The sequence below is a fragment of the Lampris incognitus genome, chromosome 1 (genome assembly GCF_029633865.1).
Source record: "Lampris incognitus isolate fLamInc1 chromosome 1, fLamInc1.hap2, whole genome shotgun sequence".
NCBI lineage: Eukaryota > Metazoa > Chordata > Actinopteri > Lampriformes > Lampridae > Lampris > Lampris incognitus.
In genome coordinates, this window is record NC_079211.1 from 130261881 (window position 1) to 130279672 (window position 17792).

General features: G+C 42.4%; 1 protein-coding gene across 4 annotated transcripts; it reads right to left on the reverse strand.

Moving 5' to 3' along the window:
* Positions 1 to 5976: 5976 nt before the first annotated feature.
* Positions 5977 to 17228, reverse strand: orai1a (ORAI calcium release-activated calcium modulator 1a). 4 transcript variants are annotated; one of them, XM_056296003.1, is made up of 3 exons: positions 17188 to 17228; positions 9893 to 10083; positions 5977 to 9657 (listed from the first exon to the last, which is right to left on the reverse strand). In XM_056296003.1, the coding sequence occupies exons 2-3, from the start codon at positions 9944 to 9946 to the stop codon at positions 9109 to 9111; spliced, it is 603 nt and encodes a 200-aa protein (XP_056151978.1). In that variant the 5' UTR covers positions 9947 to 10083; positions 17188 to 17228; the 3' UTR covers positions 5977 to 9108. The 4 variants fall into 4 exon arrangements, with proteins under 4 accessions (XP_056151978.1, XP_056151987.1, XP_056151995.1 ...); XM_056296012.1 differs by lacking the exon at positions 9893 to 10083 and having other exon boundaries at positions 17188 to 17219; XM_056296020.1 differs by lacking the exons at positions 9893 to 10083; positions 17188 to 17228 and adding an exon at positions 17113 to 17187.
* Between the last annotated feature and the right edge of the window lie 564 nt (positions 17229 to 17792).

Here is a 17792-nt window from a genome sequence, read left to right on the forward strand (position 1 = left end):
TGAAAAAGGAGACTGGCAGGGCTGGGCAATAACTCAGTATGACTTTATTGTCTTTCAGTTGTATCAGGATTAAATTCTGATGTCAAATCGTGATACACAGTTTTTCTGTCTAATTTAACGACAAAGAAAATCCTATATTTCTCTCAATATGAGATTGGAAATATTTGAGGGTGTATTATTTGAAAAATTAGTTAAGGTCAAAATTATTAGCCCCCTGTATGAAATCAGACAAAGCCCTTAACTTGTCCATGGAAATGACCATAACCAAAAGTGTTTATAGTTTAATTGCTTCCAAAAGAACAAAGACAAAATCTCCACTAAGCTTGATTAAGATATTTTACTGATGCGCTGAATTGAAACAAGAAAAAACAAAAATGACAAGGCCAAAATTATTAGCCCTCTGACAGTTAACAGTCAAAAGTGTAACCTTTCTGACTCACAACTGACAACAACCTCTTATGGGAGTTCCTAACTAGGTTGGCACATGTCTCTCGAGGGATCTTAGCCAATTCTTCCATGGCAAATTGTTCCAGCTCATCCAAATTGTGTGGTTTTTGAGCATGTGCATTAACCTTGAGCTCCCACCACAGACTGAGATCTGGGCTCTGAGAGGGCCACTCCAGGACCTTGATTTTGGTGTCCTTCAAAAAGGTTTGGACCAACTTGGATGTATGCTTTGGGTCATTGTCTTTGCTGAAAGACCCAGCAGCGACCTAAAGCTAGACTGTCAGCAAATTTCTTCACATTATCCTTCAAAATGTCAACATAATCTTCTTTCTTCATGATCCCTTGCACCCAAACAAGGTTCCCTGTGCCTGAAGCAGCAAAACAGCCCCGCAGCATTATGCTCCCACCACCATGTTTAAATCTGGCAACTGTGTTTTTAGGATTGAAGGCCTCTCCCTTCCTTCACCAAACAAAAGCAATATTCGTGTGCCCAAACAGCTCAAGTTTAGTCTCATCAGACCAAAGGACAGACTTCTAAAACTCATGCCTATGTTTCAAATGTTCACGGGCAAACTTCAGTCTGGCTTTGATGTGCTGCTGTGTGAGCAATGGAGTTTTTCTTGGACGATGACCTCGAAGCCCACCACGATGAAGAGCCCTCACAACAGTCTTCCTTGAAACATCAAGTCCAGAAGAGGCCAGTTCAGCAACAATCATCTTGGCAGAGATCCGGGGATTGTTGTTGACATCTCTGACTATTTTCCTCTCCAAAGTTTTTGAAATCTTGCACTTTCGACCAGGCCCAGGTTTGTTTCTAACAGAATTTGTCTCCTTGTGCTTTGCAATGATGCAACGTACAGCTGTTCTAGACACTGTGAAATGCTTCTAAATGGCAGTATAGCCTTTCCCCTTAAGATGAGCATCCACTATCTTCTTTCTGAGTTCCAGACTGATTTCTTTACTTTTTGGCATGATGAAATTACTTTTACCAAGAATTTAAGAGTAGTCCCTCTCAATCAAGTGTTCAAGTGCCACTAGCCCTGTAAAGTTCTATGCTGATTGATTGGTCAGGTGTGGTTTGAAAGCAAAAAAATCACATGGGGGCTAATAATTTTGACCACCTCGATGTTCACTACATTTGGTATAAAGCAAACCTGAAGATTTATTTTACATTCCAACATGTACCAAATAGGGGCCTTAACACTGATGGATGTTTTACTATGTAAAGTTTTATGAATGATGCAAACATTGGGCAGAATTTTAGGGAAATGTTCCATAGTTCCTTGGGGGCTGATAATTTTGACCTTAACTGTATATTTAACCAGACAGTTGTGTTCAGTACTGAATGAACGAACATTGGTTGGATTCCTAAACATGGTATTTTTTGCATTTGTAAGCAGATATTGTGATACATCGACATTGTGTAACATTCCTTATTCAGTGATCATAATATTTTCCATATGACCCAGCTATTGGAGAAAGTTAGTCTTGCTGTTGTCTTTTGGATATGTGTGCTCACTGCTCGAAAGAGGAGGTGAGTCAGTCTATAAGAGAGGATGTATATGAAATGTCCCACCTTGAAGGCTTGGTCCATGTTGGTTTTTTACTTATCACAACCCCACCTTATTAGCAGGGGTTTTTTTTCTCATCGTCATAAAGCAAGTCATTTAACTTTGCTGCACTGCTCAGAGTTTCAAATGCAGCTGCAGCTCGAGTTTATCACTGGTTTATCTCCATCTTGTCTGCCAGGCCTTGCAGTCCAATGGAAGCATCCTCCCCCATCAGTCTCCACATAAACAGCCAATTAAAGGGCGAGCGGAGGGTGTACCAAGCAGCAGAAGGAACTCAGCGTTGCTATTATTGCAAAGCATGAGCTTATAAGAAAACCATCCTCCTCGTTGTTTATACTAAGAGAGATTGTCCAGATGTGAGACAAACTACACAAAACACAATTCATTTTGACCTGCAGTTCTGTCAGTGCTTGATCTCAAGTATTCCCATTGTTCTAATTCAGTTTTACTGATGCCATGAACTCCTTTTCGATTAGAGGACGGAGTAATGTCTTTAGATTGAATTACCGAACTGAACCTCCGCACAAAAGTACAGAGCACACATAGAGATTTATTTTGATTTTGCCCTTTTTTTCCAGAAATGTTTCCCCTCTATGTTTGAGAAAGGGTATTGTCAATGAGAGGACAACGGCTTTGCCTTAATTTCTACAATGCCAAGAAACTCTATATGTATACATGTGTTTTTAAATAGCACCTTTTCAACCAGATAGTCCGGTTCTTTGGTAGATGTGTGTGCTCATTATTCAAAATCATTGTAGGAATGCTATCTTCTTCTTCTTTTTTCACAAACCAATTATAACTCAGCCCCGATAATAATGTGATATTTCCAGTCCAACAACAACAACATCTCTTCATAGGCCTCCTCAGGTCAGGTCAGAGCATAATTAGCTACAGACAGGCACCTCTGGCGCTGAACAGTGTCTTTAACCAACCATCTAAGCCAAAATGCCACCCAGAGGTTAAAGAACGGATCCATTATTCACACTTAAGCCATCACAGGTCAGATTTTTCTTCCAAAACACTCTGGCTGCTGGTTGAACGGGAAGTGAAATGTCTCCGACCCTCGATTACGTGGTAATGTTGTGTTGAGGTCATGCTGGGAAAAACATTGTAGTCGTGTCCCGGGGTGCATCTTTTCTGCTGTGACGTGCCCATCATCATTGTAAAAAGGAAAGCTGATCTAGTGAAAGGCAAGAGTTTTGCCAGTAGACCATGGTCCTGGAACTACCATCCGGGTGCCCTGGCACTCCAGGTGATAGGCTTACTATTAGTTATGGACTTCTTCCTTTTTTCACTTCTCACCATAGGCTTTCTAAACATATAAAGTACCAATATGATTTATTACGTTTACTGACAATTTGGATTGCAACCATCTGCTTATGATTACTGAACAAGAAACATTGCTACGTAATGCTATTTTCATGTTTAAAGAGATCTATTATCAGAATCAGACTCAGCTTCATTGGTCAAGTGTGCCTATGCACATGAGGAATTTGACTCCAGTTCACAGCAACTTCTAGCACTTGCAGACTCATACAAAAAAAAGAAGAAAAAAAAGAAAACAAATAGCAGGGGAAAAAAGACAGAAGTAAATGGAACAGGACATTGGAGGCAAGCATGTATGCACAACAGGTATCTCACTACTACACAGAGGTTTGCTATGGTGGTTGACTAATCAACAACCTATGCCCGTATACTATACCATATTGCTTTAAAACTATATTGCCCATACACTATACCATATACCATACCACAACTCCACAACCCATCATGCCCATATACAATGCTATGTACTCCCACTATTTTATCTTATGTGCCATAAGTATACACTACATATTCACCTACCATCCACCTCACAACTAAATACTATATTATATACCTATGTTACAACCACAACAATCCCATCTCGTCACCAGCCGCTTCTCCGAGGTAGGGTCAGCAAGCTAAGTAGGGCACTCCAGACGTCCCTCTCCCCAGCAACACCCTCCAGCTCCTCCTGGGGGATCCCAAGGTATTCCCAGGCCAGATTGGACATTTAGTCCCTCCAGTGAGTTCTGGGTGTACCCCGGGGTCTCCTCCCAGTTGGACGTGCCCGGAAAACCTCCAAAGGAAGGCGCCCAGGAAGCATCCTAATCAGATGCCCGGACCACCTCTACTGGCTCCTTTCGATGCAAAGGAGCAGCGGCTCTACTCCGAGCTCCCTCCGGATGTCCAAGCTCCTCACCCTATCTCTAAGGCTGAGCTCAGACAACCACAACAATAACAGCAATAATTTGTAACCAGTATACAACAGTTGAATGCGTATCATTATAGTATTATGTGTATTATTATTATGTGTATTATTATTATTATTATCTACAATTGTACATTAGTGTTGCACATCTGGTTTAAAGAGGTAGTACACATCGTAGATATGTAGGTGAGACATCTTGACCAAAGGGGCTGTTTACAAAGTGTCATATTTACATATAAGTGACCATTATTGCTGTTAAGTGTTCATGAGAATGATGGCCTGTGGGAAAAACTGTTCCTGTGTCTGGTGGTTTTGGTGCACATTGCTCTGTAGCGCTGGCCAGAGGGTAGGAGTATAAACAGACAGTGTCCTGGGTGTGGGGGGTCTGTGCTGGTTCTGTCCACCCGTTTCTGAGCTCTAGATGTATGCAATTCCTGCAGGGTGGGCAGGGGATTTTTTTTTATACTTGTACTTGTTAATAAGTAGAGTTTGCAAGCAGAGCTCCTCAAAGTTAGACCAGTTAATACCAACAGAAAAGTATCCTAGGCTTTATTCAAAGATTTTTGGATATCTTGGTCAGTGGAGCAGAATTTTTTCCCCTCTGGCGATGAGATGCAGAAGGAGAGATAAGGCAACAGCAGGTCCACTCTTGGTGCAGAGCCAAACCAACCAGACACCAGAATAGCTTCTTCCTCCAAGTGGTGGCCTTAATCAGAAACTAAACTGCACACGGCCTCAGCTCTCTTACAGCCTGGCTGCACCACAATTGAGATTTAGCACTCATCTGGTATTCAGCACCTGCAACTGCTATTATATTGTTCGTTCTTATATAACCAACTTTATATAGTCCTGATCAGCTACATGCAAACAGCTGTCCTTTCTTTTCTTTTACTGTTGGCATATTTAAGATAACAGTTAATCTACACATATCCATGAACATCCTGGAAAATTCAAATTCCTTGTCTTGGCTACTTGGCCAATAACACCAACTCTGATATTCATTCTGTAAACCACATTACTTTACATCTTGGCTCTCAGTATTGCATTTGATTACTGCATTAGGGTCTGGTATCCAATATGCAAACCTAAACTTCTGTTTTGATGCAGGACAAGAAATTAACATTCAATATGCATATAAACGTTCATTGTGCAGAACAGTGTCAAAAGTATTGAGCAGATAAGAGGGAAAAAAATAACAATCCTGGACTATTTTTTGTAATGCTCTGTCAAATATAGGAAAATTGTACAACAAATGCCGCTAGTGACAAAAAAAACCCCAAAACAAAACAAAAAACAAAACAAAGTAGCTGAATAAAAGAGGTGTTTCTGGGCCCTCTTTTAATGCCTGCCCATGACTGGCTTACATTATAATGAATATAGTCGGAGGGCCTTCCTGTTCAGCTGAATGACATGGCACTGAATCCATAGCATAAGATGTGTGTGTGTGTGTGTGGGGGGGGTTTCCGGCTGTTATGTCTCAAAACATTTCCTGTGTGGTTTCGTTTGTGATGCCCTCAACTTTTTTAAAGACAGTCCATCCCAAGTGACTTTTTTAAGACTAACAGCAGACATATAGGACATATGGTCATACATATATATATATATATATATATATATATATATATATATATATATATGGGGGTCTATTAGAGATCATTTCAAAATTTTCCTTCCTGTTATTTACATTTGCTATCATGAAAACTTGAACAAAAGCCAAAATCCATCCCATAGATATTTTTATTCACCAAATTGGCAATATAAATTCTGCCGAGTCTTTACAGATCATAAAAATTTCAACTTTTTTCACCAGTGCAACACATCACAGATACGCAAACTGCAACGCCGTCAAACGTTTAAACACTTTGGGCCTACGTAAAGCATGAAAACCTCAGAATAAAAACTATATAAGCTAAAATAAATAAAACACACACATGAAAAATAAACCAAAGGAATACTGTCAAGCATTTCCCTTGATTGCTTTTCAAAAAACAAAAAACAAAAAACAGGCACATGTAAAAAAATCCTTAAAAACATTAGCAACGAGTGTTGCACATTTCAACAAGAAACGATGCAGTGACTCCAAACAATTTGATTTCAATTAGAATAAAACAAATAATTCTTTGACATAAACAACTAGACTGCCATGAGCTGCTTTGAGCAGACAATTATTTTACCTGTTTGAGTCACTAACATATCTCTTTTACCCCCTTTGCATGTCTCCAAAAAGCGGCATCTTGTAAGCTGACATACATTTACACCTGGAGTGTTGAGGGGCTGTAACGCCTCTCGTACACTACGGCCCTGGAGAGAAAATGATACACTTAAACTTCCCCCTGCAGTCAAGAACTTCCCCTATGTGCCAAAGGACAAAGACAAAACAAATATTCAATGTTTTCAACATTTCTCACAAACATGGTGCACAAACATGCTCAACTGTGTAAACTACATAAAGTAAAAAAGTAGCAACCACTTTTAAGAAATGAAAAAATACATGCTTTGGAATATGGTTTCTTACAGGTAATGCCGATACGCATTTCATCAGATGTACGGGAAATGGTATTTTCTCACGATGCATGTATAAGCAAATACCTCCAAACATTTTCTATTAGACTGAGTGCATGAGAGCACCTGTACAAAAAAAAAGAGTACTCGTCTCTAAATCATCCTCTGAGTGTGTCCCTTAGTAGCTCAGTTAACAAAGCACGTCAAATACAGCCATAAAGACATCGAACAAAAACATGCACTAATGATATTAGATTCGAGATGCATTTTGTTGCCTCAGAAAGTAGAGAGGAGAACCTGCTGACCATTAACATGCACATATTCACGTCATTTCCTGACCTTATCTCTGCCCTGCTAGGAAACCCAACTCCCAATGAGCTAAAACAGGAATTTTGCCTAAAGCCTTTCTGCAATTGTATTGTCTTGAGGACAAAACTCATATTATCCCAAGTCTGTTAAAGTTCCTCAGAAATGGAGGCCATGCAAATAGTAAATGTGTTAACTGCACACCTCAAAGTACATCCTTCAAAAGGTGACACCAGTACGCTGTGCACCTTGAAAATAAGAGCTGTCTTTGTACATGGATCCTTACCGACAGTCTGCTTCTTAAATCAACCGCTGCTTACCATTTTGGTGAATGTTTTCACACCACCTCTTAGGTGCACAAACGTATTTCACTTTGCCCATTGATAATGGGCATGGTCAGTGCCTTTCATATAACATGTAACAAGACACCAAAAAATAAAATTATATGTAACTGTAAATGTAAAACAGCTATATGAATTTAAATAATGTCAACATTCTGCATCAGTAAGAAGAGAGAATATGTGATTGTGTGACTATAGATGCAAACATGCAGCACAATTTAAGGGCTCAGCATTTCCATAGATGGTAATACAGCTAAAATAAAACATATTACAATTTCAAATCAACGATTTCAAATCTCAGTAACAAGTGGGATTAGACTTGGGTGCAGCAGATAAACTAAAGCTCTACAGGGGCCAATAAGTTTTCAGAATAGAGATAACATTTAGTACGATGGACACACAGACTGTGTGTACTGTCATCTCACACTTACTTCACCTGTCCATGACTCAATTTGTACAATCCCCAACGTGGGACTGCTTTGAATAAGCTCCAATGATGTAATTTATTATACACACATCAAGGTTTGGTGTGGGGCCAGGCACATTACACTAAGAACGAGTAACTTTGAATCACTTATGTTTTGTTTTGTTTTTTGGGGGGATTCCCCCTTTTTTTCTCCCCAATTGTATCCGGCCAATTACCCCACTCTTCCAAGCTGTCCTGGTCACTGCTCCACCCCTTAGCCGATCTGGGGAGGGCTGCAGATGACCACATGCTTCCTCCGATACATGTGGAGTCGCCAGCCGCTTCTTTTCACCTGACAGTGAGGAGTTTCACCAGGGGGACGTAGCACTTGGGAAGACCACACTATTCCCCCTAATTCCCCCCCCAAACAGGCGCCCCGATCGACCAGAGGAGATGCTAGTGCAGCGACCAGGACACATACCCACATCCAGCTTCCCACCCACAGACACGGCCAATTGTGTCTGTAGGGACGCCCGACCAAGCTGGAGGTAACACAGGGATTCGAACTGGCAATCCCTGTTTTGGTAGGCAACGGAATAGACCGCCACGCCACCCGGACACCCCTATGACTCACTTATGTTTTGATCCAATGTGAATCCCATTTAGGTAAGGCTTTGGACCTATGAATGGAGATGGGTGAGGAAACCACCCTACCATGGCAGTCAACAACATAACACTTTGATCAAATGCGTTAGTAACCATAAGTAATTTATCTACAGTGTTAAGACATATCGCTATCTGCTTCAAACACTCAAATGGTGCCAAAAAACAAGAATTAACTGCTGACATCGTATATCCTAGTATTCTAAAATTTAAATTCAGTTTGCAATTGAAGCTGTCAAGTAAAGCTGTTAAATCGTGCATCCATGTTGTGTACTGATAAAGATTTAGTAACTCCCATATACCACTACAGTGAACCCTGACAATTCAAATTTCTATAACACTGTCCACAAGTGCTTGTAAGGTGAGAAAATCATGGGGTTGTAATTTGAGCAACTGCCCAGGTTGAACGCAAGTTGATTTATCTTGACAGGGGTCAAATGAAAACCATTTCTCTGACATATAAATTGTGGAGGACAATGAGCACGCGGTTCCAAAAGTGGATGGAGTCAAAAGAAATAAAAATTGAAACTTATAATAAACTAAAGGCATTTGAGAAAAATTCATACCTTTTAAGAAAAAAAAAATCAGCTCAGATGTCACAATGAAACCACTGTAGAGTCTGTAGCTCTATCTGTTTACTCAGGGGATAAGGACCGAGGCCTGCAGGTCATCATTCTCAGCCCGGTGGTCCAGCTGGTTCTGGAGACGAATAACTTGCTCCAGTTCCCGGATCTGTCGGTCAGTTTTGTGACTGACAAGCGTGCGATAGAAGTGGACAGCAAATATAATGAACACAAGTCCGAATGGCACCATAATGGCTGTGGATGCAATGGCTGCCGCCTCGCCAGAACTGATGGTGTCATTTTCCTTGGCATTGGGGCGTTTGAGAGGTAAGAATTTGACCCAGCACAAGAGCACTACCTCAGTCAGAAACAGAAGGGTGCCAATGACTGTGGAAAATGCCCATGCCAACTCTATGTGGCGATGCATGCGTTCATGCGGAGATTCATTCACAGAATTCAGGTTGTGGACGTTGCTGACGGCCTCAAGGTTAGGAAGGATACAAGTACTGATCATGAGGGCAAAAAGATGTACTGCAACCAAAACTGTGGTACAGGCACTAAATGCTATGAGCAACCCTGGGGGATAAGCATGATCTGGCTCCAGTTGTGCTTCCACCATGGCAACCTGAGAAAAACAAATAAGAAAAAGATCAAATTTACAAGCTATACACCAATATCCATCCATCCATCCATTATCTGAACCGCTTATCCTGCTCTCAGGGTCGTGGGGATGCTGGAGCCTATTCCAGCAGTCATTGAGCGGCAGGCGGGGAGACACCCTGGACAGGCCACCAGGCCATCACAGGGCTCACACACACACACGTAGGGACAATTTAGTACGGCCAATTCACCTGACCTACGTCTTTGGACGGTGGGAGGACACTGGAGCCCCCGGAGGAAACCCACACAGACATGGGGAGAACATGCAAACTCCACACAGAGGATGACCCGGGACCACCCCCAAGGTTGGATTACCCCGGGGCTTTAACCCGGGACCGTCTTGCTGTGAGGCGACCATGCTAACCCCTGCACCACCCATACGCCAACAGACCTGGGGAAATAGAAAGTAACACTAACGATTCAAGATTTTTAAGAACAGTGGTTACAATGCACATAATGAATTCAACTTAAATGCCAGTTATAATTAATACACGAAGTACATCAGGTTGAAATATTCAGGATATAATGTGACTGCATAGTTCCACACTGTTTACATTCAAAATGTATCTGATAGACCAGAACACATTAGTTACATATATTATCCACCTGACTGTCAAATTTGCATGGCCTAATCTTTTGTCTTCCAGTGACTGGTCTAACATACTGTATTTCAAAGATGGGTGATGTTGAAATGCGTTTAAAAAGATCATCTGCGTCATAACTGACACACACACGTAAACGCACGCACGCACATACATGTATATCGACAAACACTGATATCCGGTTTATACAGATGACTTTGAGAGTGAGCGTTCAAGTGAACATCCGCAGAGAAACTTCATGTAATCGTCATCGCTGCTGATGCCAGAGTCTACTTACCATTGCGAAGCCCGATAAAAGAGCCGAGGTGCGACTTGTTGCTTTTAATTTTGCCCGGCTCAAATAAAGTTTTCTCCATGACAGAGCCTGTAGGGAGTGTTCGTTCAAACTCATTACGATAGTTGTTTTGTCAACTTTTTATATTTCCAAAACCGTTTGATTGCAAGAACAAACACTCGGTGAATAAACCGGCGTACACCACGCGTCGGATATTAGATTTATTGCTGTACTTCATGTAATAACGCAAGTTATGATAACCTAACTGTGCCAAAACTTTGCCGCACACAGCTGACTGTCACGGCCAATGGGGAAACAGGAGATACCCACAATCCAACGCTCTGTGCTGCGGTCGGAGCGGGAGGCCGCCACCTTGCGACGACCTAGGGGCACTTTTTTAAACTGTGTTTTTAACGGAGATTTCAATCATATAATGCCAAAAGAAACACATCAGATTACAAATATGTGCCCCTCCATACACAATCACACATTCACAAAGATATTTCACAAGTCACGCAAACGTTTCAAATAACACAAGTAGAATAAACTAAATAGGAAAAAATAATAATAATAAAGAATCAGTAAATAATCACATGAAACTAGATTACATAATAAACATTGTGGTTCTACATTATCCAGCATAACGCAATAATTCTTGTGGCTTGAAGAAGTCCAAAGTCGATCAAGTTTGTTTGCTTTGTTGTTCTTACAAAGTCATTGGGGTATATTCCAAGTACACATAATTTTGCCCTTAATGGGGTGTTACTTTTAATTATCTGTGATAAATATTTAACAACATTTTCCCAAAACATCTGCATCTTAAGGCACTCCCATAAGCAATGAAACAAAGTTCATTTCTCATTCAGGCACTGAGCACAGATATCCACGATGTTAGGGGAAATATGATAAAGTTTAACAGGAGTTATATACATTCTCATTAGCCACTCTGATTGGAGTAATTTAAACCTTGTATTAATTGACTGTTTTTGGTGCCTTTGAACAGGCCGTTTGCCAGTCCTCCTCAGTAATGTTCTTGTGTTCTCCAAGCACTTAATCTATCTACTGAATGTATTGCCAATCTAGGTATGTGTCCCTTACCATCCAAATTAGTAGGTGAAATTTCCTCAATAACTGATAGTGGGGGTATGTATGGCCATCATTTTCTTGTATTTTGATGCTATGAAGCATCTTAATTGCAAATATTTGGGAAAAAAAAGTTTTCTGGGAATTCGATACCTCTGGCACAATTGTTCAAGGGAAAGAAAGCTGCGCTCCAAATAAAGATCCAGAATCATTTGAAGGCCTTTTTCTGCCCATAATTTGACCCCCCCCCCCGCCCCCATCTACTTCACCAGGTTTAAATTGACCATTTCCCAGATAGGAGTAAGCTGTGACAAAGTTACCATGTCACTGATATTGTTTTTTCTTTTTTTTTTTTTACAAATGGGTTCTTTTACTTTTCCTAATATCTGGTGAGTATAAATACTACTACTGCTACTACTACTACTACTACTACTACTTTCAGCTGCTCCCATTAGGGATCACCACAGCAGATCATCCGTTTCCATCTTTCTGTCCTCTGCATCTTCCTCTGTCACACCAGCCACCTGCATGTCCTCCCTCACCACATCCATAAACCTCCTCTTTGGCCTTCCTCTTTTCCTCTTCCCTGGCAGCTCCACATTCAGCATCCTTCTCCCAATGTACCCAGCATCTCTCCTCCACACATGTCCAAACCATCTCAATCTTGCCTCTTGCTTTGTCTTCAAACCATCCAACCTGAGCTGTCCCTATATGCTCATTGCTAATCCTGTCCATCGTCATCACTCCCAGTGAAAATGTTAGCATCTTCAACTCTGCCACCTGTTTTTTCATCAGTGCCACCATCTCCAAACCATACAACATAACTATAACTAGTCTCACTACCATCTTGTAAACATTCCCTTTCACTTTTTCTTGTACCCTTCTGTCACAAATCACTCCTGACACTCTTTTCCACCCACTCCACCCTGCATGCACTCTCTTCTTCACCTCTCTTCTGCACGCCCCATTACTTTGAACAGCTGACCCCAAGTATTGAAACTTATCCACCTTGGTCGCCTCTAATCCTTGCATTCTCAGCATTCTGCTGTCCTCCCTCTTGTTCGTGTCTGTGGATGTTCTCATTCATCCAGGTCATGGTTATCCAAAGGAATTGAATCGAGTGCAACTGGATATATACCAAGTCCAGTTGCACTCGATTCAATTCCTTTGGACTCCCTCTTGTTCATGCATATGTATTCCATATTGCTCCTGCTGACTTTCATTCCTCTTCTCTCCAGTGCATACCTCCACTTTTCCAGGCTCTCCTCAACCTGCTCCCTACTCTCATTAAAGATCACAATGTCATCCGCAAACATCAGTCCATGGACACTCCTGCCTGATCTTGTCTGCCAACCTGTCCATCACCATTATGCGGATCACCAATATACGGATCAGATATCAGACTTCCTAATATCTGAGGATTACAAATATAGCTTTATTGATAGATCTGAACCCGATTTTTGTCAGTGTTTACCCAGGCAGGTGTCGTGGATGAAGCAAAGTAAGACAGCGCAGAGCGTAGTTGGGTGGCCCAATAATACCATTTAAGGTTGGGGATCTCACTTCCCCCTCTTTCATAGCCGGAGTCTGGCCTTTCTGTTATTCCAAGCAAATTAGCTAAATATTTTGTCCTGTTCCCCATAGAAGTTACTCAGTGTAAGTTACTCGGTGTACGTGGGGAGGGATTGAAAAGGATATATGAATTTGGGTAAAATAGACATTTTAATTAGATTTATGCATCCAATCATTGATATAGGCAAGTTAGACCACCTATCTCTGTCATTGTGTCCACCAGAGGGTCATAGTTAATGGAAATAATGTCACTAAGCTTAGGGGTTATCTTAACACCCAGGTATTTAAACCCATCCTATGTGGCCATAAATGGTGTGTTTGGTTTGAAGAAACACGTTTTACTTTCTCCTTACCTTCCAGGGATGGGCAACATGATCCAGAAAGAGCCCATGTGGGTGCAGGTCTTTGTTCCAACCAAGCAATTACACACCTCCTGAGTCTACAAATCAAGGTCCTTACCAAAGACTATTGATTGACTAATAGAATCAGGTGTGTAACTGACCATTAACTAGAGTTTGGTCATACCCATATTTGCATATGAAACTGGTCGTTTGTTTCTGTCGTTACACAACTGTATTGTTTATAAGGGTGGGGATACCTGCAGTCAGTTTAGACTGAAAAGATCACTTAGATGATTGAAGAAATGTATCTGTCCAATAAACGTTGTATCCAGATGAACTGATTTAACTTTCTTTGATTTTTCTTACCTGGATTATTGAGCATGCATCAAGACAAGATTATTGGTTGACACAGAATCAGGTGTGTAACTGCTTGGTTGGAACAAAGACCTGCACCCACACCGGATCATGTTGCCCATCCCTGCTACTAATGGTTCACAATTCAGTCCTCAGGTACCTGTCACAGTCACCGCCGCGTCCTCTCAGGGCTCACCCTCTTCGTCCCAGTCTCCCTAATTGTCTCTCTTATCTTGGCCACTCCCCCTGCCCTATTTTCTCTCCTGTTTGTGTGTGAATGTGTGCTTCAGGATTGGAGGCAGATGTGCGGCAGGCAGAGCAGAGGTCCACCACCTGCATCTTATCTACTGCAATCTACCCTACTCCTTACCATGTGTCCAGCCTTTAAACCTTTCATTGTTTCCTAGTCTATGGATTCCCTGTCTAACCCTGCTTTCCGGGTTCCTGCAGTCCCATCTGTTCTGTCCAGCCCCAGCCTCCAGGTTGTCAGCCTGTCTTCGTGGAGCTCTACTTGTCTTTCTGCTTCCTGGTTTGGTTGAGGTCCCCCTCCCGTGTGCCCTCTTGCCCTTGATCCAGTGTTCCCTGTCTGCTCCTCATCTTGTCTGGTATTAAAGGACTTGTTTTACTGAAACCCTGCCTTGAGTCTCATCTGTCAGCATATTGAGTTTGGCCCTGTAGCCCCGGTTAACAGCACTGCTGGTTTTCTATTCTGTCTGGTATTAAAACACCAGTAAATCAATCTGAAACCATGCACTGATAACACAACAGACATCTCACATGAATATCCTAAACATGGGTCTGGGTTCACAAAATGTTGGCTCAGTTCATCTGGACAAAATGTTTGAGAGAAATGTTTCATCACTCATCTAAGTCAGTCGCTTAGAGGTCTTTCTTGATTTTTTAGAGCAAACTTTCACACCCCTCAACCTCTCCGGAGACAATACACAACCAACTGCACCCACTGCCAACCACTATCCCCCCTCCCCCCACAGAACCCCTACCCACACTCAGGCTCTGTGCTGAGGATGTGCACCAGCTCTTCCAGAGACCAAAGACCAGGAAGGCACCAGGCCCAGATGGCATGTCACCCTCCTGTCTTAAAGTCTGTGCTGACCAGCTGGCCCCCATTTTCACACTGATCTTCAACAGATCACTGGAGCTGTGTGAAGTCCCCTCCTGCTTCAAGAGCTTCACTATCATCCCGGTTCCCAAGAAACCCCATATCACAGGATTAAATGACTACAGGCCCATTGCCCTAATGTCTGTGGCCGTGAAATCCTTAGAAATACTGGTGTTGGTCTACCAGAAGGAAATTACAGGTCCCCTGCTTGACCCCCTGCAGTTTGCCTATGGAGCAAACAGTCAATGGATGATGCATTCAACATGGGATTGCACTATAGCTTCCAACACCTTGACTCCCCAGGGACATAGCAAGGGTCCTGTTTGTGGACTTCAGCTCAGCATTCAACACTATCGTCTCAGATATCCTCCACTCCCAACTCACCCGGCTCACTGTACCAGCCCTCATCTGCCAGTGGATTTAAAAACTTCCTGACAGACAGGAGGCAGCTGACGAGGCTGTGGAAAATCACATCCAGCACCTGGACAATCAGCACTGGTGCCCCCCCCCCCAGGGCATGTGTGCTCTCCCCCCTACTCTTCTCCCTCTGTACAAATGACTGCACCTCAGGTAAACTGTCTGTTAAATTCCTGAAGTTTGCAGACAACACAACCATCATTGGCCTTATCCGGGATGGTGATGAGTCTGCATATAGATGTGAGGTTGAACAGCTGGCCCTCTGGTGCAGCCATGGCAACCTGGAGCTGAACACACTCAAAACAGTGGAGATGACAGTGGGCTTCAGGAGGAGTCCCCCAACACTGCCCTCCCCACCATACTCAACGGCATAGTGAAAACCTACAGATTACTGGGTTCCACAATCTCTCAGGACCTAAGATGGGCATCCAACATAGACAATCATCAAAAAGGCCCAGCAGAGGATGTACTTTCTCTGCCAGCTCAAGAAATTCAACCTGCCCCAGGAACTGTTGATTCAGTTCTACACTGTAATAATCCCAATCTGTCCTCTGCACATCCATAACTGTCTGGTTTGTTTTGGCCAACAAACAGGACAGGGACAGACTACAATGGACAGTTAAGTCTGCAGAGAGAATTATTGGTGCCAACCTGCCCTCCTCAGGGCTCGTACACCTCCAGACTCAGGAAACGGGCAGGCAACATCACTACAGACCCATCACACCCTGGTCACAACCTGTTCTAATTCCTCCCCTCTGGCAGGCACTACAGAGCACTGTACTCCAAAACAACCAGATATAAAAAAGTTTCTTTCCACGGGCTGTCATTGAAATGAACGCTTGCCACTATCAAAGAAATCCAACCATTTTGTATATACTGTACATTGTATGTATACAGGTACGCTGTCATGCCCATCTACCTCAGGCATGTACGCAAGTAACCTGCTAACAGCCTCTCTGATATATTCTCTGCACCATTGCTCTTTATCACCTCTTATTTCGCCTGTATAAGTCAATCCTTGTGAATATATCTGAAGATTGTTGCGTCATCGTGTTGTTATTCTATGTTAAGTACACTAAGAGCCACGAAACCGGAGTCAAATTCCATGTATGTGAATAAACATGATTCCGATTCTGTATTGTTGGTCCGTCTGTGATTTAGTCTTTATAATAGAAGAGTTATAAAGGCACTATAGCAAGTAACCGTGTCAGGGACGTGCAATCAAACTGTACAAGCGATGGGTCCATCGTAGTTTTTGTCGAGTCAGCATTTTAACAATGCTGAGATAACGTTGCACATTTCATCTCTTGACAATGAAACACAATTAAATTACCAAATAGTCATTATCGTAACTGTCGCTATCATCATCATTGGTGTTGTTGATGGAGCTCCAGCACCCCACGTTAACATTACCACACTTCCGTCTTGTCACACCCAGAAATCCCTGACAAAGAGCGTAAATGAAAGAAGAGGGAATTTGCCTTCATTAGACAGAATTGTCAACTCGTTAAACCCCAATTCCATCTTCAGTCTTGACATTGCCTCCACTTTGCCTGGGTCTAGGACCTTTGAATCCGCCCACTCCAGAGTTTAAAAAAAAAAAAAATATATATATATATATATATATATATATATATATATATATATATATATCCACATCAGGCTTCCCGCCCGCTGACACGGCCAATTTTGTCTTAGGAAATAACGCGCGGATTTGAACCGGCGCTCTCACGTGTTGGTAGGCAGCGGAACAGACCGCTACGATACTCGGACGCCCCACTCCACCGAGTTGACTGATTCCTCTGGTCTGGCATCATGACATGAAACAGCAGTTTCTCAGTTGAAAAAGCGATCATCCAAACAAGGGGGGCTCACGATTAGCCAATCAGCGCCACGGGCGAGACTAACGCCGTTGTCAAACTGTTGTCAAGTGTTTTTACTACATGACACACCCACTTCACTTACACAACACCCCCCTGATGTTGTTACCCTAACGGCGTGTTACACGACTCCCCCCCAACCCCCAACCATCACTCGCTCCGCATGCCTAACCAAGTGGGTGTGTCGTGTAGCTCGTACTGGGAACATTTTGAACAGGAGGTTACGTCATCATTGCCGTCATATCCGCGTGCATGTTTTACTAAGCTGCTTAGTTAGCTGCTAGCAGCATTAGCTATGACCCAGTACAACATTGTGAATTCACATTTGATTTACCTGTGGGATAAGAGTCAACTGCGTCAATATCAACATTGCAAATAAATATTTTCACATTTTACATGCATGAAAGCCCGTCAAATCTCAAATGCGTGGTCAAAGCGCACCCGAAAGATATAAAAA